The sequence below is a fragment of the Oxyura jamaicensis genome, chromosome Z (genome assembly GCF_011077185.1).
Source record: "Oxyura jamaicensis isolate SHBP4307 breed ruddy duck chromosome Z, BPBGC_Ojam_1.0, whole genome shotgun sequence".
In the NCBI taxonomy this organism is placed as follows: domain Eukaryota; kingdom Metazoa; phylum Chordata; class Aves; order Anseriformes; family Anatidae; genus Oxyura; species Oxyura jamaicensis.
Window position 1 is genome coordinate 25,695,388 of NC_048926.1, and position 25,745 is coordinate 25,721,132.

A 25,745-nucleotide genomic window follows, 5' to 3' on the forward strand; every position below is an offset into this window, starting at 1 on the left:
TTGCAGGTGTACACACATCTCTGGTATCAGTTTTGCCACTGTTGACAAACCTACTTGGAAAAAAGTTGCAACCCAAAAAACTTTTCCAATGTAGAAGCAAGACGGAAAGGTGCATAGGATGGAAGAGCAGCCTTATAATGGATAGATACAACAGTGAGGTTAAACTACCACATCCATTCCCAGTTAGCCATAGTTGGGAAGCACAGCATATGAGGTATTTACTCAATAATACAAAAGTGTTTGGTCAGCAAGTGAAAAAGTATGTTACAACTGCTTAACAACTCAGTCCTTAGCAAACATGCTGCCTAACTCATACTCATCCCATGTAAACTAATGCCAAAATAGGACATATTCCAGTATCTTACCAAAGTAATCCTATAGCAAGGTACAAGGATAAAAATGAATCACAACAATTAGACTTTATCTTTCTCCTGAATGCAAAAATCTGAAGGTATTTTAGGTGCAGTGCAGGAAACCACAAGTAATTTTAACAAAATCCAGACTCCTGAGGGAGCTGGTGATTAGAAAATGCTCTCAATTGTTTTGTACCACACTCACTGGTTGGTTTGAAGATCTTCAATTTCTAGGATGACACCCTTTTCATGCAGTCTTGCAGCTGTGTACTTTAATGATGCCTGCTTCAGTTTTTTGCTTCCCTTTACCTCCTCTTTTCCATCCACTTTAATTGACCTCCTTGAATTCCTGGGAGAGAACAGAAAAAAAGGCTTGTAATTAAGCCACCAGCACACAAATGTCTTTTATATTTCAGCTAGTCTTCTAGCTTTATTTTTTCTTCATTCTGCCCTCCTAAGTAATTATTAAGGAACAATCCAAGAATTAGAAGGATTTTTGGCACACGAAGTAGTCTAAAATATTTTTAATTATTTTGAATGAACATTTACTAGCACTTATCTAAACTCTATTGTGAAATGCAAACCCAGTCTAAAAGAGCTCACAATCATCACTTAAAAGCAGCAATTTGGAAGCATACAGTGACATAGGTATTAAATAAGATTGGTCATTAGTGTTCCTTTTTGGACCACTGAGAAAGCTCCTCTTCATGTCATTAAAATGCTTTTATTTTGACACCTTAATGGCCCTAGTAGGAGTTGCATCACAAATGAGCGGCTGCATCATTTATGAAAAATAAGATGCTTTAGGCATCTATTTCCCCGTTGTATTCTAAAGACAAACCTATTTAATGAAGGAAGAAAATCAATAGTCACTTCCTAAAGCTTCATGATTTCAAAGTATGCTAATAGCCTTGCAAAGTAACACTAATTAAGTATGTTGAAACCATACTATAGGGAAACATTATATCAGTCCTCTTTAAGGAAGAATTAAAGAAATGAATGCCTCATTGCTTAAGGATTTTTGGTTAGCTCAGTGGCAACTTGTATGTACTTTTAAATCTGTGGGTTGCCTACCCTGTGGAATCAAAGCTTCCTACTACAACACCTCCTCTCCCCCCTATAAAACATTAAAATATTAAAAGACAAGAATCAACTCACTTTCTTGTTAAGTTGTCTAAACAAGTTTTTATATAGGTGTTGTAATAATTAATTTGTTCTTCATAAAATGCTGTCTTGGAGTTAAGTGCATTCAAAGTCTGCTGGAGTTTCACCAGTTCAGCTTTTCGGTGATGTCTGTATCTTCTTTGATTCCGGATATCCTAAAACAGAAGATTGAAGTTTATTATGCAATAAGCTTACTAATTAGGTATATTGACTTTGGGTAAGTCAAGCAGTTAGGCATTGGTTGGAAAGGAGATAGGACAAGTGGTTCTAAACTCTCTTTCTTCTAATGCTTCCATACAGGATTGTCTCTGTCTGGTGACAGCCCCTCCAAGCAGACTGCTGTCACCAGGCAACTCAAAACCCTAGGAAAGCCCAGCGGGTTGACAACTGAAAAGCTAACCTTGTGGATGTCTGCACTAAGGCCAACATCAGTCCAGCACTTGCTTCTGTGAGCAAACTTATATCCCCTCATTCAAGGTGACTACAAATAATAGTTGGAGCTAAATGAATTACAAGTTGTGGTAGCCTGAAATTTTCTATGGTCTCCAGGACACTACAATAAGTCAACGAAATGTTCAAATAAGAAACAAATCTTAGTTTACTGCTTAACTGAGGGGCAGCATGCTAACGCAGAACTACCTGAACTGAATGATGTGGAGATGTGGAGCGGTAGCCTTTGTTATCCAGACTTAGTATCTGTTAACATGTCTAGCTAGAATGAGTTTGAGCTAGATGACTAAAATAATCATCAGTTTAGAAGAAGCACGTTCCATTTACCTTAGCAATCTCATTTATAATTTCTTGGTATTTAGTTGCTGAAGACACTAATCCTGCTTGTTCCAATGTCCGGAGATTTCTCTGAATTTTCCTTTTCTTTTGTTCTATTGGTAGCTGCCCTTCTTCGAAAATAGACTGACTGTGCTTCATTTTCTCTGGAGTTTTGGAATCTAAAATGGCACGTTTTTCTACAAGTTTTGAGTACTCAGATTCCTGGGTAAAAAGAAAAACCAAAAACAGTTATTTTCCAATTAAGGATAACAGTTAAGAATTCAGATGCACTGAATTCTCATAGGAGATAAAGAAATGTAATTGTCTTTGTTTCTATCTCCTTACCAAGTTGTCTAAAGTCTCTCAGTTTACTGTTCCCCTTTGACATAACTTAAGTACCTCTTCACAACAGACACACGTTTCAGTTAATCCAAAGGTTTCTGAAATCAGCCAGAAGACTCACTGGCTTCATTTAGTTGTATGAAGACTGTCAGGTCTCACAGGTGCCCCCTACTTACACACACACAAACACACACTCTAAACTAAGCTAAAAAGTGCATGTTATTGAGCTGTGGCTTTGTGCGTCAGTATCTCCAGGGCAAACCCTCAGCTGAGAGCTCTTCCCACTCATTTCCTACATCAAAGATAGCTGCAGTTCCCAAGCCAATGTTTGCTTATATTGCTTAAGCAAATATACTAGGCAGCAAAGAACTCAATATACCAAAGTTTACAAGAAAAAGAAAAATCCATCAGAGAATTCACCTCAGGCTATTTGCTTGCATTAGTACATAGGAAAGAAGAGGCCATGTTTACAAGTTTAAAGAATTATGAAATATATTATTCCAGCTTTTGTAGTTGTCAGCAAGACTTAATGTCCCTCCCCCCCCCCCCCCACCCCAAGTTGTTACCAGTCCTACATGTAGTTTAGAAATAGCAACAATGATCTCATTATTATAGTGATAGAAAAAGCTGTCAGAAATTTGCTTTTTAAATAGCTTTAATAAAATAACTATTTTCTTCCCTATTCAGGCACAATATAGCACTTACCTGTTGTGCAGTGGCTGTTGTTTCTAATATTTCTAAGAGTGTATCCCCTGGCTGAGTTCGTATCACATCCACAATAAGTCTTTTGGTCCTTTAAAAAAAATATATGGGTATTACAAAGCAGTTACCACTGGTTCATCTGTACATTTTATTTCTTTGACTGTCGAACTAGCAAGCACACGCTTTATGCTTGGCAATACAAGTATTTCCTAGGTTTTGTATTCCAGATCTTCCATTGACAACACTGAACATATGACTTCTACACAGACAACAAGGGAAGTGTGTACATACTTTTCTCCCTTTTATTTTAAGAAATATCTGACAGGTTAGCATAGTATAACAATAGTTATAGTATAGTAGTATTATGCTAACATAATAAAAACCCAACCAACAATATAAACAAGGATTCTAATTATGATCATGACAGCATGTTGGAAGGTCATCCCTCCAAAGCCTGAACTATGCAGGTGCATAAGGATCGTATCTAATATCAATATAATCAATAAAATGGAAAGGCGCTCAAAGCTGAACTTCTGAAGGAATTGCACAGCAGACACTACTTAAGGGGCAGATGTTTCTTTAGTGGCAACATATGGAGCACTTCCTCACCAAAAAAAGGGAAGCTGTTGCATGCTGATATGTAAGCCAGTTCTTTTTTGGTAGGAGTTTATCTATAATACTTCAAAGAATGTCTTATTATAGAGTTCTGTTAATTCAGAGGACACCATTCCAAACAAGATTTTATTTTTCCTTCACAAACTCTCGTAATTCCCTCCAGATCCCCAGAAAACAAAATAAAAACAACAAACAAAACCACAAAGATTCCCTAAAATTAAATCACCTGTGTTACATCAACACATTCCTGGCTTTCTCTGCCTGGCAAAACCTTCCTCAAACTTTGGTGGTCACCACCACCATTGACAGTAGCAAACATGGGACAGCGTTACCATTCCACGCACTTGAAACCCATCTAACAGTATGCTAATATGGCTGGTAATACATGTATGCCTACGTCCTCCCCTTTATACCAAACCAGCTCAGCTTTCTTGTTTTCCAGCAGCAAAACAGCCTAGGGGTCCACTTCCCCACACCCACGTACAACTTGGGATGCTGTGTCTACGCATTCAGACCACGTGTACCGGGCACCTTACATAAAGTCTTCAAGACAGAGGTACCTGCAAATCTTTGGGCTTGTCACAGAAGCCGTAACAAAACCATTTAAAAACAAATACCTTAACACTTCTGTTGAAGAGGCATGTCGCTTTAGAGAAAAAAAAAAAAAAAGGAAGCTACAGTATCTGTGTTTACATCCCTTGTATAAACAGTTGTGTCAAGTAATTTTTTTTTTTTCCTGCAGTTTAACACAGGTTGCTGTTTATTCTTCTGTCAGATCGTTTACTAGATCTTAAAATGTGAGAGATTACTTGAAAGCACTTATGCAGAGAAGTTAAATTCTGTTAATTTTCTTGCTATTATTTCAATGTATTCCCACACATTATAAAGGATTAAAAAGGATTTTAAACATTTCTTTTGGCCTTGATTTTGCATATTTTCAGAGATTCAGTTAAGGGCTAGCATATTAGTCTGACACACAGGAAAAACAGAACAGTTTTGTTGTTGTTGTTGTTGTTTTTGTTTTGTTTTTTAAGTGACAATAGCAGGCATATCCATAATAAAAACAACAACAAAAACCCACAACGCTTTGGGAATAGGCTCTAGAGCCCTTGCCTGTGGAACACTAAATGACTAACACTGTTCTGATTTGTCATTGCCTTTACAGTCTTCTCACTCTGTCTCCACCTTTGATAACAAGTTAGAGAAAAACTAAATGTTTTTTTGTTTGATTCAGAACAAATATGTAAAACTTACAGTAGAAAAACTCCTTTTCCTTTTAGGATAAATCACAAGTTTTTCTTGTACCTAAAATTTTATATTTTTTCCAGACTTTGAACAATCATTTATGGCTAACATACTGAGATTGGACTACCGGCATTATAGCTAAGAATTTTCTTCAAAAGTAAAACTACACATACTACCTAATAAATTATTTTTTCTCCTGCATTTTGATTTTGAAAAAACTTAAAGCTGAATTGAAGTTTGTGTCTATAGTCATAGTGCTTGTAAGAACATTAAATCCCGATGCTGTATTTCCCTCCAAAGTGAATTTCTAGCTTTCTCACTTGTGTGTTAAGTATAGAAGTAAACAACCCCATTCTCCCCTTTGTTGAAGTAGCAGCAGGATATTAAATAAGCCTTATTCTGAACAATTTTAAATAATTTTGAAGACGATGTGCAAATCATTGATAGTATATGATTTTATGACAAAATTTTGGACTATAAAGTAGGTTATAGGTTACTAAGTACACAGACTAAATAGAATAAACATCATTTCCTTTCCCTGCATCAAAGCATGCCCTATTCATACTGAAGTGACAGTCACATCCTGTTCCATTGCCTGATGGCAGTAGTTCAGGGAAGTGTTTTTGTTTGAGAGGGAGAAGACAGTTTCATAGTGTCCACCCCTTAAACATCTAAACAGCTTTTCATCTCAACTTTCCCAAGGCTGTGATGTTCTAAAGCAGATTTTTTTATAGCTTCCCAGAAAATATTCATTATGTATGGATTATGGATCCAGTCAGTGATAAGTTATTTTTAAAAATATAGATTTTTGAGCAAAACTTACTTTATCATCAGGCTTTTAAGATCCTGATCTTCACCTTCTCGTAACTCGTATTTGCTTGTTAAAGATAGTGAAATCTCTGTTTTTGCAAGCTGATTCAGTGTGCCTTCCCTGTTGGGGTCATTGGGATCAACAGATCCTTCCCCTGTAAGAAAGGAAACCTCTTTTACTTCAGTTTGCTAATTTTATCAAGAGTCAATGCATAAAACAAAATCATCAAGAAACTCACATCTTCTTTTCAAAGGAGAACGATTTAATATCTTTTATCCTAACTTACAGTGTTAGTGAAAAATGAAAGAGCAGTAGCTATTCACCTTGAGTCTAGTATTATCTGTGACGTTATAGCTACTTTCTAAACAAGAGGGAATACAGTTCACTTCCTAATACTGTTGAGGCAAATTAAATATCAACCACATTTATTCCTTACAAATTCAAATATATCTATTTTGAAACCTCATTTTTAAGTGTAAAAATAAGTCTCAAAATTAAAAATTGATATTTAGAAATTTCTCTGCACTTTTGTGGCCAAGAAGAGCAAATCTGAAGGCTAGGTTGTTTAAAAATATATATACTTTTTCCCTGTCTGGCAATTTGAACACAACTGGATCATTTTTTAGAAACACTAGTGTTTGGATTTTGTATCACAACTAATCTTCAGTACTGGCTGTGCTGACTGATTCCCCCCTGAGCCAGCAGTGTGCCCAGGTGGCCAAGAAGGCCAACAGCATCCTGATTGTATCAGGAACAGCGTAGCCAGCAGGGCCAGGGAGGCGATCCTCCCCTGTATACAGCTCTGGTGAAGCTGCACCTTGAGTACCTTGTTCAGCTGTGGGCCCCTCACTACAAGAAGGACATCGAGGCCCTGGAGCGTGTCCAGAGAAGGGCTATGAAGCTGGTGAAGGGCCTGGGACACAAGTCCTATGGGGAGCGGCTGAGGGCACTGGGGTTGTTTAGTCTGGAGAAGAGGAGGCTCAGGGGAGACCTCATTGCCCTCTACAGCTACCTGAAAGGAAGGTGTGGGGAGCTGGGGGTTGGCCTCTTCTCGCAGATAACTAGTGATAGGACTGAGGGAATGGCCTCAAGTTGTGCCAGGGGAGGTTTAGGTTGGAAATTAGGAAACATTTCTTCTCAAATGAAGCAGTCAGGCATTGGAAAGATTTGCCCAGGGAGGTGGTGGAGTCACCATCCCTGGGGGTGTTTAAGGAAAGGGTGGACATGGTTTTGTGGGTGGCAATGGTAGTAGGGTGATGTTTGGACCAGATGATCTTGGAGGTCTTTTCCAACCTTAATGTTTCTGTGATTCACAGTTACAATTGCTATTAGAAGCTCTTCATACATCCCAAGGATGCTGTTGAAGAGGCTGCTGAAGGATGCTGCTACCTGTATTGACTCTGAACAAACACTGCATCAGCTTTCTTTTTCAGCAGGATCAGCTATAGTCAAAGTGTGAATTCACTTTTGAGAATGTCACAACAAGTGTTCAAAAAACACATTTACAGTAAATGAAGAATCTGGTTAACATCAGAGATATGAGAGTTTGTGTATCTTGCAGTATTTAAATCAGGACCCCATTTAATCTTAACCCAGATTGAAGTCAACCATGAAGAGGAACAACAACATACCAAGGAAAGACTCTACATCAGGAACGGGTCCCAGCCCTTCCAGCAATTCATTCAGCAGGTCATTTGGCTCAGTGGCAATGGCATCCTGGTGTTCCAACAGTAGCTATAAATAAATGTAAATAAAGACATAATTCCAAAAAATCATACCCAGTGTCTTTATACTTGTAAAGAAATCTGGAGACTATATACTGAAAAAAAGATGGATTGTGATCAGCATTATGGAGGAACTAAAGTGGGTGGGAGGCAGGGGGAAGAAGCATACTCCTTTCTAGATAAAGACTTTAGAATTGTTCTTGCAGTAAGGCAGCTTGCTGTGTTCCTCTACAAGTCACCTTCAGTGCTGAACATCCCAACTGAGAAGAAAAAAGTTTAAGATTTGCGTTCAGGGTAATAACCCAAGCAGTGCCTTTCAATGCAGCATCCCGAACTGAGCATAAAAAGGGATGAAGACAGGGTCAATGGTTGTGTAGAAAGACATCTATTTTTTTTTTTTTTCCCCCTGTATAACCATTCTAGTAGCTATTTTGAAATACAATACTGTTAGGGATACCTCTCAGAAACAGCTCTGTTTTATAAGAAAGGAAACTAGGCAGCTCCCAGGACTATAAGGAACAGTACAGCAGAAGTTGCATATTTATGAACATATTCACAGTAACTTTCATTGCACCTAGGCATCCTCCCAAAACTATGCCACAAAAATACTGGTAAAACAAGTTAGTAAAGACCATGGATGGGCAGTAGCATTTTCCTGTAGACAGGTTCTCACTATTAATGAAAAAGTGACCTCACATTGAGTTAGAGTAAGTCGGCAGTATTGATGACTGTAAAATCCAACAGTTCATTCCCCATAGAAGGAGTATTCCTTATCTGGAAGCCTGATGGAAAGGCATAGGGTCACCAAGCTTCTTTGAAATTTAACTATAGCAAACCATGCATAGTAGCCAAAAACTCCAGGATACTAAGTAGTTTAAGCACTATTGTTGGTCAAAAGTTAATGGTTACTATAAACTTACTGACAACTAAAAGTCCAAGCCCAGAAAGCAAAGGCATGCCAGCATTTCAGTCATACTAACAGGACAGTTAAGTGAGAACTATAGGCCTGTAACTGTTAATTTCTCAATCTTAAGAGAGAATTATAGGCCTGTAACTACTAATTTCTTGGACTTAAGTGCAGCAACTACCCTACACTGTACATAGCATTGAGTATGATATTGTGAGAATTGCTGAGCAACTCTACTCATACTGGATAAAGCTCTACCATGCTTAACTGTATACAAGCACAGAATGAAAAATACATTCACAGAACAGGTCCTCTCTCAGGCAAGAGATAAACAGGGAAGGGCCAAAAAAACAAAGCTGATGAATCTAACAGATTTCTCATTCCAGCTACATCCTAAAGAGTTGTGAAAATAAAATAAAAGTTAAGCAGTTGCCACCAGAGCTGATGACAGAGGACAGATTTGAGAACTTTTTTTTAAACTGAACTATGTATGAAAAAGGACAGGATGTTTATGCATATCCTGTTACTCAAACTAATTTTGAGCTGTATGACCAGAATGGAAAGCTGAATTTACATTCATAGGGAAGATACAGTGGGAGAAGACAACTCAGATCAAAGCATTCAGGAAGTTTGGTGGAAGAGGTGGCACTGGTAAAAGAAGATCATCTGCTAGAGTTACTGCACTAAAATAATGTGTAGTATTGACACCTAATTGCTTACTTTCTGCAAGCAGAGAACTGTGTTGTGATGTTATCAAAAAATACCAATCTTCTTGATCTCTTTTGTTTAGCAATTTACTCTCCTTAAGTTATTTCATATTTTATAGAATATTTTATCAATAAAACCAGAATAGCATAGTAATTGTCACTTTCAACTCCAAGGACATATTAGAGAAGGAACAACCTCACTAGAAGCAGTAAGCTAGTAAGACTAGCGTATAAATATCATCAATGAGTGACATAAAGGAATAGCTCTATGCCTTAAATTAAAAGAAAAAAAAAAGACACAAACACAATCCAGCAAACATGTTGTTAGCAGACCAGGCTATTAGTTTTCAGTTGAATAAAGAGAACTTGCAATGTGGTGTACTGGAAGTTGGGCACTCTACTTTTTCTATAGCATATCTGAAAACATTAGGGAGAGGTTCTCTGTGGTACTTTCCTCCCCTCACCCCCCTTTTTTAAGCTAGAAAATAATATCTCAGCTTCAAGAGGACCACATGGAAGACATTTAACTTGTACCCTACATCAGACTATGGACTGCAGTTAATCTATTCTTTCCCCAGGAAAAAAGATCTGACAGGAAAAGCAGCTTCAGTCCTTCCTAAATCAGATATTTAAATCTGCTTCCAACATAACGTATATATGATGCATGAAACAAAATACACTGAGTTTCCCTGTTTTCCTAGCATCAAAGGAACTTCTTCAAATTGGGCTTACTTTCTTAACCAAGATAGGAAAGTGTTTACAAATATAAATAGTTCCCCCATCATACAATGATATACTCTCACTGTTATTCAAGACAGTGCTTTTACAAGGAAGTAGTCTTCTAGGAAAAGTGAAATCTAATACTCAAAGTAAAATCATACTAGAGACAGAAGAAATTATTTCAAAAGAAACACACTTTAAACTTTCCTCAGAGACTGTTGTAATTATTTCATAATTTATACATTTTAGTCTTCTAATAAGTATATTCACTTACTGAATGGGTATTAATAATTTCTTCAATTGAGATATATATGACAGGTTTGCTGAGGGTTACCATATCAGAGTATTCATCAATATTGAATTTCTCCTCTGGTTCAGGAACATCACATGCTGCCTGAAAAAAATTTCTAAGAGAAAATGAGAGACATTAATAATTGTCACCTATAAACTCTCTTTAGTTTGGGTGTATAAAAAAATAAGGAAGTCTTCAACATGCGTTATATTTGTTTTATAATCTGCAATCTACTCTATGTTGATGTGTAAATATGTTGTCTCTGAAGAAAGGTTCCTTCAAACACTAATAATGACTTCCTGGACAGCTGGTGAAAGATTATTTTTGAGGTAAGATTTTTCTCCTGATTCTGCAAGGAGTGATAACTTGGCAAATCCAAAATATTTAGAGAAACCCATATTTAATGCTTAAGAAGTTATGAGAGGATTTCCACCGAAATACCCTCTGGTCTTATAAATGCACTTTGTAGTATGAAGTGTTGCTGAGAAGAAATTATTTGAGATAGCTACATAAAATTACCAAATTATTAACCTTTGGGCTACAAAATTTAAATCACTTCCTCAAATCAAACTGAGGTGTCATAAAACATGGCATTGTTTAAAATCCAAGGATCTTGAGAGGAAAAAATGCAAAAAATGCTTCAAGCTTTATATCAACTTTGAGCTATGTGGAGAACGAAGTACTACTTTGCAAGACAGTGATTTACTCTGAGCTACTAACAGCTTCAGGGATATGCATAGACAACCAAGAAACAGCAAGGTCCTCCTGCCAAAGGAACAGTTTGTTTTCCAAAGTCAGAGGATCTGAATCTGAGCAGCTGGGATGAACCACTATTGGTGTCTAAGGTAGGCAAGGCACTTCTGTTTTAAGTAAAGATCCCCAGAGACTCAGTCTTGTAAGAAGTAGGCTTCATTAAAAGAGGAATTCTTCCTTTTGTAGTAATCAAAGGACTAGTTAGAGTAGGTTTTTTCCTTTATTAATATTTGTTGATCTTGTTATACTTTCTACCTATTCGTCATGTTTATGTCATGCCCTTAAATAATGCCTTAAATAAATAGAGTGACTAAGGTCATGCCTTTGTGTTCATGGATGATCTCTCAAGGAAACCCACTATATGAACAGTACATTTGCTTTCATTAAGGATGGTCAATAAGCATAAAAGTTACAAAAATAAGTTTGACACAGGGCAGAAGAACACTTCAATATAATAGCAACCACCCAAAAAGATCAGTCAATAATTCCAACAAACTTGTGTCCTGTAGTGTAACAAAACAAGCAGTTTCCTACAACTGTGCAAAGATGAAAGAATAAAAATGAATAAAACAACTTTTTCCTCATCAGTAAGTCTTTTCCTCAGACAAAATATTCAGCTGTCCCACCCACCTGAGGAGCACAAATGTTTCTGCTAGACTGTGAATCATTCCATGATGCTCTCACAATCTGTATGTGCAGTAAAGAAGTCTTACTGCAATGAAATCAGCAGAGCTGATTGGTGTTCCAAGTAAAGCTCAAGTAGAAATACAACATGCTCCTTCTGCTTCAGCTTCCTCAGTAAGAATCTTTCAGCATTTAACTTTGAGAAGGTCGTTATTATTTGCAGAATGCACAAACTAGTCTTTCTTATTCATCCTGGAAGAGCATTCTTTTGTATAGCTAGCTACTTGTGAGAGTCTTTCATACCTGAACTTTTGGTATGTTTGTGAGAGGTAAGCATTCATAGATGACAGATGCTCACTCTCTCCTTCAAAGAGCTTGTTAGAAGCAGCATGCTGAAGGACTTTCGCCACACAACCTAGATTCCTCCTCTGGTCAGGGTGTATCTGGCCCCCAGCTGTCATATCAATAATATCAAAACCATCAGGAGCAACAATGGCAGGGTTCATGTAGCGATAGTACAGGAGGTTTCCAACAATCTGTAAAGAAAAAAAAATAAGAGAAATTCTTTTTCATACATAATCACATTTTACAGAACATTATCAATCACTCCCAATTTAGACCATATGAACTGGTGGCAGAAAACAAGGAAAAACTCCTAGGATGTATGTCTTACCTACATGTCTAACTGAAAAGAGTCTCTGATCTTTTATATGATGCAAGAACATTAATCTGCACCATGCCATAACACAACAAAAAACAAGCATATGTATTTCCATATAAAACCATTCACTTTTTTAAGCAACATCTTTCCAAGATATCAGACAGCTATGTATTTAAAAAAAAAAAAAAGTTTAGAAGTAGAATTGCTTGATTTCAACTACATTATTTCCATTAAAAATGACCATCTGGTTTTGACTGTAAGAAACCTAGCAGACATACATTGGAATATTCTAATTTATATTTAAACCAGCACCAGTAATAAAAACTATAAATAGGTTATTTTTAAGCTTTGGAGTAACAAAGTTTCTGGGTAAAATATTGAATTCATTTTTTGTCGTAACAACTCTTCAAAGATTAGTAGTCTGTTAAGCTCTGAGTCAATTCTTACATTCATTGGATTTGCTCCACAGCAAAATTTAAAAAAATTATATATTCCAAACTTTGTAATGAATATTTTCAGTTAAACAACACTTATCAATCATGTCTGTATTTAGAATTTGTGCCTTTTAAGGCATCAGTTATAGACTTTAAAAAGAAGGTTTCAATTTAGTACTGCTAGATTTAGGCAAGCTACTGCAAGGCATTGAGTTAAACACATCAAAACACATACAACTTCCCTTCTAGATTTTGATAAGTTTGTCTCCACAGGTTCATTTTCTGAAGCGCAACAGACAGTTGCCAATGTTTAATGTGTCCACTGACATTAAGAGACAAGTCTCTTAATGTTTCTTTGTTTGTTTTTTAATTATTATTATTAAGAGACTAGAAAATAGGTTTTCCAAAACTGCACTCTCTACAATGATCTTGCATTTGTATCATGAAGATGGCTGTTTCATATCTTTCTTGGTCCCAGGAAAAGGAAGGACTTTTCTTTCTGCAAGGACCCTTAGTTTATGCGTAGTCACCTGTAGAACCTCCAGCTTGCACAAAGGCTTTCAGTTGGATGTTTTATGCTCTATTTTCTGCGTATTTCTTATGTCAAACAATAATCTGCCTTGCTGAACTGGTGGATAGAAGTACTTCAGAAATGCTGCCTGGTGCCATATATATATATACATGGCAAGTCCCATTGAAATGGATACCTTGCAATTTTAGAACCATTTCATTAAACACTAATAAAAACATCTTTACTGCAATGTAAATAGTTGCAATTTGAGAGTTGTCAGTCTTTCAGTTGGCTATTGGCTCATGGAGCAAGGCCCCTAAAGAGGGGCAATGGCTATATGACAGGTTAGAGATGATCCCTGTGCCAGTACCATACTTATCACTTACAGTTTACTTTTCAGTCTAAGCTTCATTTCCACAACTTTTAGAACTACCTTAAGTGTGTGTAATACAATGAAAGGACCTACATGTAACTTGTTTTTAGAGCTCTTCCGCACTGTCTTTAAATTAAAATATTAACTTAAAAAAAAATATTATTAAATGTATTACTTTTCATATGTTAACTTAAGTGAAGAAAAAAAATATAACAATCAAGACCACTGTGTTCTTCATTAAAGGACCTCTGGTGGGAATGGCAAAAATATAAAACCAAAAAGCAAGGTGATTCAAATAAAGCCCAAACCTCTAAGAACTCTTACTAAGCTGACTATCTAAAAGAAGTTGAGCAGTGTCATTAGGAATTGCTGAGCACACAGACTAAGAAATCTAGGTCGTGGCAACAGAATTCCCTTCTCTTCCTCTTCTACCACCCTTTTAAAATCCAAGTTGCACCAGATCCCTTCAAATAAATGCTGTTGTTATCAGTTCATTAGAAAGCCTAGTGTCAATAAAAATCCCCTTTGGCATCAAAAGAACAAGCTGTTGGCAGTTTGCCCTTGGAAGTCTACCTTTAATAGTTCATCTTCTGTTGCATCTGGGAATTTCTCATGGAGCGAGCTCTTCAGAACTTTGGCTATGTATCTCATTCCATAACTACACGTGGAACAGATGAAAAGAAAAATAATGGAAAGACTTAGACGAAACAAATCATACTAGTAAGCCAAGTTACTGGCTCTTCTGTCAGCTACTTAAAACACAAAACAATGGTAATGGAAAATACAAGAAGTTTCAAGTATAGGGAGACATTCACAAGACTACAGCAGAGTAGGAGTGGGAAAACCACTCCCTCTACTGGGGAAGTCATTTGGGATGCATATATCAAACCATATAATTTGAAAGGATCACCATTGACAAGGTTTGTATGAAGTTTTCCTGTTCACATGAACTGAACCAGATAGAGTCCTCAACTCAGCACTTACGGCATCATATTGAGAGATGAGAAAATGGATGTGAGAACTTTATCAGTTACTGCTCGCAAACTCTGAATTGATGATTCCAATTTACTGACCACTTCTGTGTGTGTTAATGCTTGTTCTGTAGTAACATCATACGGCAATTTGCTGTAAAGCAAACAGACATTAAACCATGATAAGAATATTTGAGAATAAAATAGATTTTTTTTTTGCCTCATAGGAGTCAGTGAACACAAAAACACATAAATACAGCTGAAGTTTACAAAGTAACAAGAGTTTTAAAAAGAGTGTCAGGTGCATTAGCTTATTTTTTGGAGGGAACTCTTCATTTGAGTAGGGGCACACGGGGCATTATGTTCCTTCCCGTTGTTACAAAAGAGGATTCCTAAATTTGAAAATGGATTTAAAAAGTTCCAATTCATAGTTCTTCAGGAGGACAGTACTATCACATTGCTATAAAAACTGAACAAAGTGCTGTAAATTCTTTCAAGGCATGGCTTACTACACTTGTAAAGATGAAGTAAATGACTTTTTATCATTTTCAGATCTGAAAGGGTGTGGAATGAACATAAACTGAATTTTCTTTTTGATTGACCTGAGCCAGACCAAAGGTTTAAGGAATGCTGTCATACTTGGAAGCAAATTTAGATTCCCAGGCAAATTTAGATTCCCAGCAAGTAAACTTTCAGGAACTGGATCATCTGGCATCACTTCTAGAATAATCTGTAGGGGTGCTAGAGGAGCTTGTGTGATTTGTTGTAGAGCAGAATCTTTGAAAGCAAGGGTGATGAGCGGCAGTGGGAATTCATAGAGAACTTTTCTTCCGCTTTGCCTCATCTGATTTTTCCACTCAAGTCATAAGCAATGAGAGCAGTGGTACAGATGTCACTTGAATAAAACCCCTGGGATCACTTAAATTAGAAGAAAGAAAGGCTGAGGGAGTTGCAGGGTGTTTAGCCTGGAGTAGAGGAGGCTTTGGGGAGATCTTAAAGGGGCCTTCCAGTACCTAAAGGGAGCCTACAGGAAAGCTGATGAGGGGCTCTTTGTCAGGGAGTGTCAGGGAGTGTATAGGACAACAGGGAATGGCTTTAAACTAAAAGAGGGTAGGTTTAGATTAGGTATAAGGAGGAAATTCCTTATTCTCAGGGTGGTGAGGCACTGGAACAGGCTATCCAGAGAAGCTGTGGATGCACCATCCCTGAAGGTGATCAAGGCCAGGCTGGATGGAGCTTCAAGCAACCTGATCTAGTAGGAGGTGCCCCCCCCAATGGGGGGGGGGGGGGGATGGGGGTGTAACTGGGTGATCTTTAATGTCCGTCCAACCCAAACCATTCTGTGATTCTGTAAAAGTAATTTATTGTTCAGAACAGGTTAAAGTACAATATTTCAAGCACATCTCCCCAAGAAAGCATCCCACTGTGTTATGGAAAGATGGGGGAGGGAGTGATGGACACAAGCACAGTTTTTCAAAGAAGGAAAGGGGAGGTTAAACTGAGGGATCCATTAAGTGTGCAAGAGATGATGTGTTACATCCAGCTTCCTCACTCACCTGGCCTCACCAGTCTGCATTTCTAGCTGGTTTACCCATGACTTGTATACATCTACAGGACTAGTGTTGATTATGAGGGACTTGTCATCCATGATCTCCTTTACTACTGGTGCCAGGAGCTGGCGCAGAGTGTTCTGTCCACGAGCACCTCGATTGAAGCTGACAACCATCTTAATGACGGTGGGATTTCCAGTGACAATATCCTGTATCTGATCTACCTTAGAGCTGTATCAACAATAGAAAAGTTCACAGATCTTACTTATGTATGCAATTATCAATGTTTTTAAGCATTTTTCATAAACCACTCTTTTGAAAGTACCCTTTTTGAATATTCAAACATGTTTATGCAGACTATTTCTTAGACTTCTCTATAGAAAAATATTGTAGTGGTTAGTATCTGAATGTGTGTGAATTAATATAATGTCCCTAGAACACAGCATAGTGAATGATCACTAAAAAAAATCCACAAAAAACGAATAGGCTGCCCAGGGCAGTGGTTGAGTCACCATCTCTGGAGGTCTTTAAAAGATGTTTAGATGTAGAGCTTAGGGATATGGTTTAGTGGAAGCTTTGTTAGCGTTAGGTCAGAGGTTGGACTCGGTGATCTTGGAGGTCTCTTCCAACCTAGACTATTCTGTGATTCTGTGAAATCAGGGCCCAAATGCCTGTTAAGTGCATAAAACAAGGTGTTGGGATTTTTTTTTTTTTTTTTGAAAAACTACCATCTTCACTACACTTTCAGAATACATACCTATGCAGAAAAAAAAAAAAAAAGACTTTCCTCACCCTTAAATACTCAATCACAAAAAGCAAGAGAGCCCTTTTTTTTCCCCTCTCTGAAGTGACTACTATCACAAAAATATTCTTCAACATAGGAAGATTTTTCTGAATTGAAGTGTTAATTTTACAGGGTTTATTATTTAATTTTCAGGGTAAATTATTACCTTGAAAGCAAAATTCTCCACTAAAAATTATATATATGGTGTTACAGCAATTAAAAATGTAACCATCAAATTCTTTTAGGTATGAAGAATTTACTGAAATGCCTGTCAGACAAATTAACTAAGGTCTTATACTAAATGCACATACTTTATTTCCTCTTCTAGAGCAGTTTTAAAGAGTTTGAGAAGCAGATATTCTTCACGCTGATTAGAGGCATAGTTGTAGAGAGTGAAGATGACTGTATCCATAAACTTGGTTGATTTGTTTTGAGGCATCTGGAAAATCAGCTTCGCCAGATACATGGGATTAGTCTATAAAACAAACAAATTATTTGAACATTATTTTCTGAGATAAACCATCCCTACAAAGGGCATCTGCCCTGGGAAGATCTGAGCTTCTAGAAAATTTTAGATGAGATGTGATTAATTGGAAGGGCACATAATTTGTTATATGCTCTAAGCTGCTTAGCAGACAGCTTCCTTTCCACCACATACAATGAAGGCTAAAACTAACAGTAATTCACATGGACTAAGAGATATATGGAAGAAAACATTTCTTTGTTTTCAGTATGGTCTGAAGTTATTCTCAACAATAAAGCATCTATATTTCTTGCACAGTTTAAGGACAGCATGGATTTTCTCAATTGCAGGAAACATTAGAAGATCAAGATAGTATTTACCATGGTCTACATACAACAGTCCTGTGGAAATCTTTTCATAACCACTACTGACATTGCTAAAATAGAGCAAGCAATATACTTTTTTTTCTTTAGCAATTTACTGTCATGTTAATTTTTACTGTAAGACTTACCTGTAAAAGGTAGAATAAATGTTGATATGCCTCCAGCTTTTTTCTTCTCTCTTTGCTCAAGCCTTTGATACCTTGTTTGTCAATCATAACCATCTCTTCTAGCTGATTTTTGCTCTTTTTGTTAAGTTTCTTACTGTGCAATACCACATCCTGCAATGATCAAAGGTTTATATTATATATAAATGTAAAAGGCAAATCAGAAAAAATTACATTTTTTTCCAACTATTTTATATGTTGCTATGAGGTCATTTATTAGCAGCTTTGTACTTTTTGCTACTTTATTCACTAGCTGGTCTTCTGAACATTTTTATTTTGCCACGAGTATGGCTTGCCAACAGTGACTGTCTGGGAAATCTGATCTCATGTATAGACTCATTCATTATTTAATGAACAATCTCGCAAATATGATCAGAAGACTACTCCATTCTACTAAAATGCTTTAAGTCTGCCAAATAATTATTGTTGTCTAAAGTAGCAAAACAAAGTGACATTCAGTAGCAAACAGAAATACCACTCAGGACAAAAGAGCAACTTCTCACGCAAGCTATTCTGACGAGATTACTTAAGACAAGCAAAGCAAGTGCTTCATTTGCTAGTATTGTAACTAATTGAGGGTGACCAAGCATTGTCACAGGTTGTGGAGTCTCCCTCCTTGGAGATCTTCAAAAGCCAACTAGAGGGACCTGGACAACCTGCTCTAGGTAGACCTGCTTGAGCTGGACAGGTGACCTCCAGAGGTCACTTCCAACATCAACCACTGTGTGTTTCTTTAATTGTGAGCTCTAACAAAGAGAAGTGGTCAGTGTATGTTACTAAGTAAACTTGAACAGTCTGCTGACCTGAAGAGTGATTCTGTTTTTCACCAGCAGCCCAATCTTTATATCCATTAAGTTCAAGTCCTTTTCCAGCTGTTGGTTGGATCGTATTTTTGTAACTACTTCTTCTCTTAATCTTGTTACTTCCAGTTCTTCTTGAAAATCTAAGTCACTTTGGTCCAAGAGGTAGGCAAATTTGCACAGGACAGGCAAGGGTGGATTTTCAGCACCAACTATAGTTGAAGAAAATTGGCTTGTTAGTTAACACATTACTAAACACGTGTAAAACTCTTGGGAAACTGATTACAGTGTAGGAAAAACTGAACTGCAGAAAGGTTATAGCATGAACTGAATATTTATCATACAGTCTAAGTACAAGTATGTAAAATAGTATAGGTAAAACACAACTGGTTTCCAACTGTTTGCACCTGCTTTTGAAGGGAATAGGAAACTAAGAAATCTTAAATGATTTTTTTTTTTTAAAGTGACACACAGTGACATACTTCCCAGACATATAACAAATAACCATTACCACTTACTTAGCGTTCTGTAGTCCTCCCTGGCTTTGTTTGCTCTGAGAAATGCTTGTATCTTCACAATTTCTTCATTCTGTAACATACAAAGATAAAGCAAAAGAATCAAGTTAGGACCTATTTCTAAAATGTGCATGTAGACATATTACCCTATTTACTGCTCCATGTTCAAAATGAAGAAAAAGGACTTACATGATCCTTGAAGTATTGTAGCCGCTTCCTGTAAGCTCTCTTTGCTAGCCACATTTTGACCCATGACTGAATCTGAAAGTTAAATAAAAATTTAACACATTCTGCACAAATGATTTGTATGTGTGTATCTGAGTGCATGTGTTTTAAATTTGTATCTGACAGTCCTCTCTTGTAGGCTTGCTGGTCTCATGTGCTTGTGGTATATATCTCCAATATTCTCTAACTTAGTATTATAGAAAGAGAAGTGTAAGAAAATCTATTATGATCCACTCCAGCTCAAAGCCTTATAGAAGTCAAGCACACAGCTTTCAAGAAGCTTTCTATTTACTAAAGCTGTCAATTGACATTCAGTACCACGTAAATTTCTGGAGCACAAGCCCATTCTTTTTTTTGCTGCTAGCCTCAGATTCCCAGGCACCAGAGAACCAAGTCAAGGGATGAAGAATACTCAGACCCAGAAGCAGAGTGGAGTCTTACTTTGACAATAGCACCAACGTTGCCTTGAAGCACCTTTAATCTGTCAACGTAGCTTTTCCTTTGTTTGAATCCTTTCCAGAAAGCCTGTTTTATATGGAGACATTGTTAATAAGAGACTGATATTTAAGTCTACATAAACATTGTTAGCAATTTCTGTGTGTATGTTACACAGAAAAATAGCCTTTACAGTAAAGAGATAAATGTAATCTTGCTTATATTTTTAAGGTGCCCTGACATATTTCATTCCAATTTGGGCCAGTTTTAGAACTGTTGTCCAATACCAGTTCCTTCCTTCCCCTGAAGCCATCCTTACTCTTATCACCAGTACACCTTTAACATCCCAGTCATTAGCTTCTTCCCTCACACAGGAAGACCCAGCCTCCCTCTTCTTGCCCATTGCATCCCAGAGCTGTTGCTTTACCTAATGGAACCCACATTGTTCTTGTCCTGGTCTCCTAAAGTCTGTGGTCTTTCTGAGAAATTCAGGGTCATCGCCTTGTACCCCAGACGACAACCTGCCAATTCCCTTATTCAGCTCTCCATCTGCTAGCTCAAATTAAACTTTCGGCAAGGACCTCAGCAACACAGATCATTTAGCTGTTCTCAGCGTTTACCATAATGTGTCTTTTGTATATCCAACCAGTGACATCAGCCTAGTCCTCCACTTGTTGGCTTTTCACAGCCCATCTCTTTTAATGCTCATAGAAAACTATCAGATAAGAACTTCATATACCTAAATTTCTCCTCAGTTTTGAACCTCTTCAAAGGCCATGAATTACTCAAACAGCAGCGCATGACTTTACTGTGCCCAGACACAATGTAGGGAAGTGCAAACCCAATCCAGATAAGAGCTACTAGTATTTATCATCATTAATTTTTAAGTTGTTACTATAGACACCAAAATAATCAGTTGTACATTTGCCTATAATTTTGTAAAGGTTATTTTGTTAACTGTTCTTCAAGAGTTAAATAAATTGTTTCTAAACCATTTAAAACCACTGTGCATGCATTTGAGTGTTCACACTCCCAGCACACAGAAATGTTTTTTTTAATGATTATTTTGGAGTTCAACAAACAGAAGACATCCAAGTAACACTGCCAGAGACTGATGATACCAGGGCATCTGCCACTCCCTGCCAAGTTATGACTTCATGGAACAGAGGCAAACCACTTCCAAGTTGGGATAGTCTAGAATTTAATGTATTTCATAAGTCATGTTTTGCCAAGGAATTTTTGCTTCAATACCCAACAAATATATTCCAATCTCATCCAGTCTTGGTTAGGTATACCATGCAAGACCTGAACGCCTCAGAATAAAGCCAAGGCTATGCATTTCTGAGCTTTTCCCATTGAAGTGGCTTAGATTGCATGTGGATACGATCTATTATTTGAAAACTGGAAGTATTCTATTTAAAACTGTAGTTATTCCAACTAGGACAGGAACACATTTGCAGAATTAGAAGTCTGAATTGCTGATTTGAGAAATTTGTTATTAGCAGCCTGTTTTCAGTAGTGATACACCACTTAATCACTCACATGCAGATAGTTGCCCAAGCCAGATTACATTCTCATTCTAATACGATACCTGTATTTTGATGGCAGATGGTTCCTGGCTTTGGAGGTATGCTTTTCTCTCCTGATAATTCTTTCTGACTAAGTATCCCCTTGCTCGGGCTTGCAGCTGAACAATCAGATTTTCATTAGCAAGCCAAAGCTGCTCCCGATTGTAATCTGCTGTGACTTGCCCAACAATGCTCTGTTAAGAGATCACAGAAAAAGGTCATTTAAAAGGAGCTAAGGAAAAAAAAAAAAAAAGAAATTAAACAAAACAACAACAACAAAACCTAAGGACAAAACCATTCTGGAATCTGTCCTGTATTCTCTCCACCCGTATTATGTTCATCATATCTGAACCCCTACAACTTACCCCTAAACTTTAGTCAGTATGAAGAGCTAATTTGCTGCCATTGAATTTTATGAGGGGTATGAACTCCTTTCAAGCCTGAGTTAACCATCTGGACATGCTACTTTGAGAAAGTTATTTATTTATTTATTTTTAAATCTTAGGATTCAGAGTTCTGCTTTCCTACTTTCAAGTGTTTTTTGAAGAAGTCATATCTAGAAATATCTACCAAATCAGGGAGCTTTGTATATAGAAACACACTTAAGTAGTGTTGCAGTCAGAATTTCTGAAGGACCTGTTATGGTGACTTGAGCTGTCTGTGCAGCAGAGTAAACCAGTATCCTATATGAGCTACATCAGAATACAAAAAAAATGCACAGAAGGTTGTGTGATCCAGTAATTTAAGTTGTATTTCATGTTATTGCAAAATCTCCACAGCAAGTGGGTTTAACTTTCACACATCTTATTGTACTTGGAGACACAGGAATGCTGAAGAAAATTTGAAAAAATTTGAAAGCATACAAAAAGCAGTCAGACTTTCCTCTGTAAGTGTCTACTAGTGGCTATTAAAAACAATGCTGTAACCATCAACTGGGGAGCCCCATATCATTAGGATATATAAAACAGGAGGCTGTGCCATTACTATTGTCTCAGACATCAGATGTTGATATTTTAAGGAGCAGATACAGAACCAAAACGATCTTCAGTCTCACCCAGCAGAGCCTCCTCCTTTGATATTGCCATGTCTTGCTATCTATCCCTCAAGTGTTTACACTTTATGTCTGCAGTCAAAGCAAATATTTTAGCCATCTACCTGGATTTCTTCACCAGTTAACCAAGAAGTTTTTGGTACAACTCCTCCAGGGGCAGCACAGGTACCTTCCTCGGTTTCCACATTGTAGTAGTAATCATACATATTTTTCATTACAAGCTTAATCCATGGACTTTCTGTAGAATCTGAAAGCAATACATGCTGTCAGTTGCATATGTTTGTGTCCTTTTGCACTGGTAAGTTACAGCTCTCCTCATTCTATCCCTATCTCTACATTTGCTATGGAGCAATTTTATACAAAAAGGCACTATATGTTTTGGCCAATTTTGTAGTAAGAATATTTTCAAAATATCTTATTCTGTTGGACAGTATCATTCTCCTAAAACAAAACCGCTGTGAGGTTTATATTAATCCATAGTCAGCTTTGCAAAAATACATGTCAACTTGGTGCTTGCTGCTGAAACAGTGTATGCCACATCTTCCATCATCACTCACTATTAGAACAGATTATTTAGGAAAATATTTTTGCCGTCTTCTGGCCAGACGCTGGGCCTCATTAACACTTAGCTCCCGACAGAGATTTCCTATGTCCATGTCGTTGCCTTGTTTAGTGCTTCAGTAAACAACACTGCATCCTGAAAGGCAGGAAAAAAATCATTTCCTCATGGACAAAAAAAAAAAAAAAAAAAAAAAGTAAAGCTGCTAAGGTCAATTGTGCAAAATGACCTCTCCAAACTTGTGTTACTGATATCTGCTGCTCAGGCAAACCACAGGGTCCATAAATGGGTCATGGACACTCTGGCAGAGCCTGACCTTTGACAGTAGTCCTAAGGCTGAAGTGTGCAGTCTAACCCTTTCCTTTGTCTGCTAACAGGGAAAAAAAAATAATCAAAGAGTAATGTGGTTTTCTGAGAGGACAGACTAGTCTATTGATGGTCAGAGAAGATGCCCTGAATTCTCTCTGAGGCTACTTTGATCTTAGCTAGACTCTGGAACTAAGTAGATATTCCTCAGCATGCAGTGGGCTCTGGATGATGCACAGAACAGTTCACCATCATGTAAAATGCACTTAGGCAACTATAACAAATTTCTCAATATATTCCAAAAATTGTCAACCACATTCCTCACTTTACAGTGATTTTAGGTAAGCCTTTTGTACTATTTTTCCAATTGCCTCAGTGTCAGGGAAATGTGAAAATTTTCTGTTCAGGATGGCTTTTACCATCTTTAGTTTTCAGCTTCTTGGCTTCAGAGAGGTTCTTGAAGTAAGTTTCGGCACATTCTGAAACAATCCGTAATCCGAACTTTGACTGTAGTATCTTCGGGATTGATTGTGAGTCACCCTTCTCCAAGCTCTTGTTAATCAATGATATTCCAGCGGCCACTAGGGAAAGACAATGATGGAGAAAATTAAATGTTGTACTCTACATACCCACAATGCTAACCACTAGCAACTTTGATAATGGACTTCTAGGATGGTTGCACACAGTCAGCATGCCCCACACAGCAATCCAGTGACTCACTTCTTTCTAGTCTCCTCTGTGCTCATAAGGAAGAGTATTTCAGGGAACAGCAGGCTTGTTAGAAAGTGTGCCTTGAACCTAGGCAGGGATGTAGTCACAGTGTGACAGAGCGCTCTGAGGGCAGAGTTGCTCCTCACCAACTGGGACACCAGATGACACCAGGGGCAGTAGCTGAGGATGGCAGGTTTTCTAACTTAGCCTGCCCAACAGGTGGGACCATAACCAGCAGATCACCCAGGAGCCTGCTAGAGATGCAGCAGGTCATTGTGTTACAAGCTGTAGATCTTAACATTCAATTTTACTGTGAAAAATAGGAATAAGTTCCATTTGTCTTGAGCAAAGTTTTGCAACACCGTGCCAACATCCTAGTCAGGATCCTGAAGAAACCCTTTGTCATCATCCCCTTAAATGTGAAACTTGTCTAAAGCTGATGAGGCAATGCCCTTGAGTTTGCCAGCAATGCAGCGTTTGCTTTCAGGGCACATAAAAGCAATGCTGTGAGACATGTTCAAACTTCCAAGTTACATGAAGTTACCCATGCTCCAGATCAGAGCTTCCTAAATGTACTTTTCTTTGTGCAGGTCTCATGGTCACCAGAGGGGCTGATAACACCACCCCTGACAACATGCAGCAGCACACCACACTTCAAAGTGCCTTACACAATGAAATTGTATGCAGCACTGCTTAGAAACCACTACTCTGATCTTAAATGGTGTTCCTTAACATCTAAATTCAAGATACGTCCACCAAGGAACAAGCAAAAAGACACACAGCTAGAATATCTGTATTGTATACTTGCTTAAGTGAATCCAGGTACCTTTGCTTGCTACAGCTGCTCTCCAGACTACAGCACCAAACACCTTTCCTTGTGTGTACTTGGATTAATACAAGAAAGGTCCCTCTCTATGTTCATTGCTTGACTTACACACATTTTTCCACCCACAGCTGCCACAAAAGGCAGTTCAGCGTCAGTAGTGAGACCTGGCCTACATACAGGAGGCAATGGGTGGACCTGAGCTAGCAGGAGAATGTTTCAGCAAAAATACAGTTTTCCTTTGTGGTTACTTTGATTAGAGTGGAAAGGGTACAATCACCTTTGTCTGGGCAGAAACAGATCCATCTCCACATAAGGTGGCAGCCAGCTGAGAAACAACGTGAACACACAACACCACACCACCTCTACCAGATCATATGCTGCCATGTTTCTGTGCTTCAAAAGAAACAGCCCTGTGCCAAGCAAGGGTAGGCATGACTTTTACTGCATCTGTGGTATCGCAGTACCCAGGCATACAGCCTCAGCTGGGAGTAAGCAGACTGGGAAGCAGCACATTACCAGCAGTGTAACATGCTGCTGGCCCAAGTAGCTCAGTCCTAATCAAGCACATCCCATCCACCTCCTCAGCTCTTGTCACCAGTAGTTGAATATTTTTCTCTGTCCTTTTTGTCCTCTAGTTAGGGGTGCTGGAAGCTATTGCTACAAAGACAAAAGAACACACAACCTAGCTTAGAGTTATTTCTATAAAACCCCTGCTGCCTGTTTTTCCC

General features: G+C 37.8%; 1 protein-coding gene across 6 annotated transcripts in view; it reads right to left on the reverse strand.

Annotated features, from left to right (window-relative positions):
* Nucleotides 1-25,745, reverse strand: part of IQGAP2 (IQ motif containing GTPase activating protein 2) — a 127,977-nt gene that overhangs the window by 2,799 nt on the left and 99,433 nt on the right. For all 6 annotated transcript variants that reach the window (XM_035310050.1, XM_035310048.1, XM_035310051.1 and 3 more), the window contains 20 exons: nucleotides 23,900-24,061; nucleotides 22,720-22,862; nucleotides 21,588-21,758; nucleotides 20,003-20,086; nucleotides 19,526-19,597; nucleotides 19,340-19,409; nucleotides 18,825-19,033; nucleotides 17,986-18,135; nucleotides 17,323-17,486; nucleotides 16,234-16,458; nucleotides 14,691-14,831; nucleotides 14,280-14,364; nucleotides 12,031-12,263; nucleotides 10,333-10,465; nucleotides 7,632-7,734; nucleotides 6,013-6,154; nucleotides 3,333-3,420; nucleotides 2,295-2,507; nucleotides 1,512-1,672; nucleotides 559-702 (listed from right to left, as the gene is read on the reverse strand). In XM_035310050.1, coding sequence (XP_035165941.1) covers nucleotides 559-702; nucleotides 1,512-1,672; nucleotides 2,295-2,507; nucleotides 3,333-3,420; nucleotides 6,013-6,154; nucleotides 7,632-7,734; nucleotides 10,333-10,465; nucleotides 12,031-12,263; nucleotides 14,280-14,364; nucleotides 14,691-14,831; nucleotides 16,234-16,458; nucleotides 17,323-17,486; nucleotides 17,986-18,135; nucleotides 18,825-19,033; nucleotides 19,340-19,409; nucleotides 19,526-19,597; nucleotides 20,003-20,086; nucleotides 21,588-21,758; nucleotides 22,720-22,862; nucleotides 23,900-24,061 — 2,893 coding nt within the window. The remainder of the gene's footprint in view (nucleotides 1-558; nucleotides 703-1,511; nucleotides 1,673-2,294; nucleotides 2,508-3,332; nucleotides 3,421-6,012; nucleotides 6,155-7,631; nucleotides 7,735-10,332; nucleotides 10,466-12,030; nucleotides 12,264-14,279; nucleotides 14,365-14,690; nucleotides 14,832-16,233; nucleotides 16,459-17,322; nucleotides 17,487-17,985; nucleotides 18,136-18,824; nucleotides 19,034-19,339; nucleotides 19,410-19,525; nucleotides 19,598-20,002; nucleotides 20,087-21,587; nucleotides 21,759-22,719; nucleotides 22,863-23,899; nucleotides 24,062-25,745) is intronic.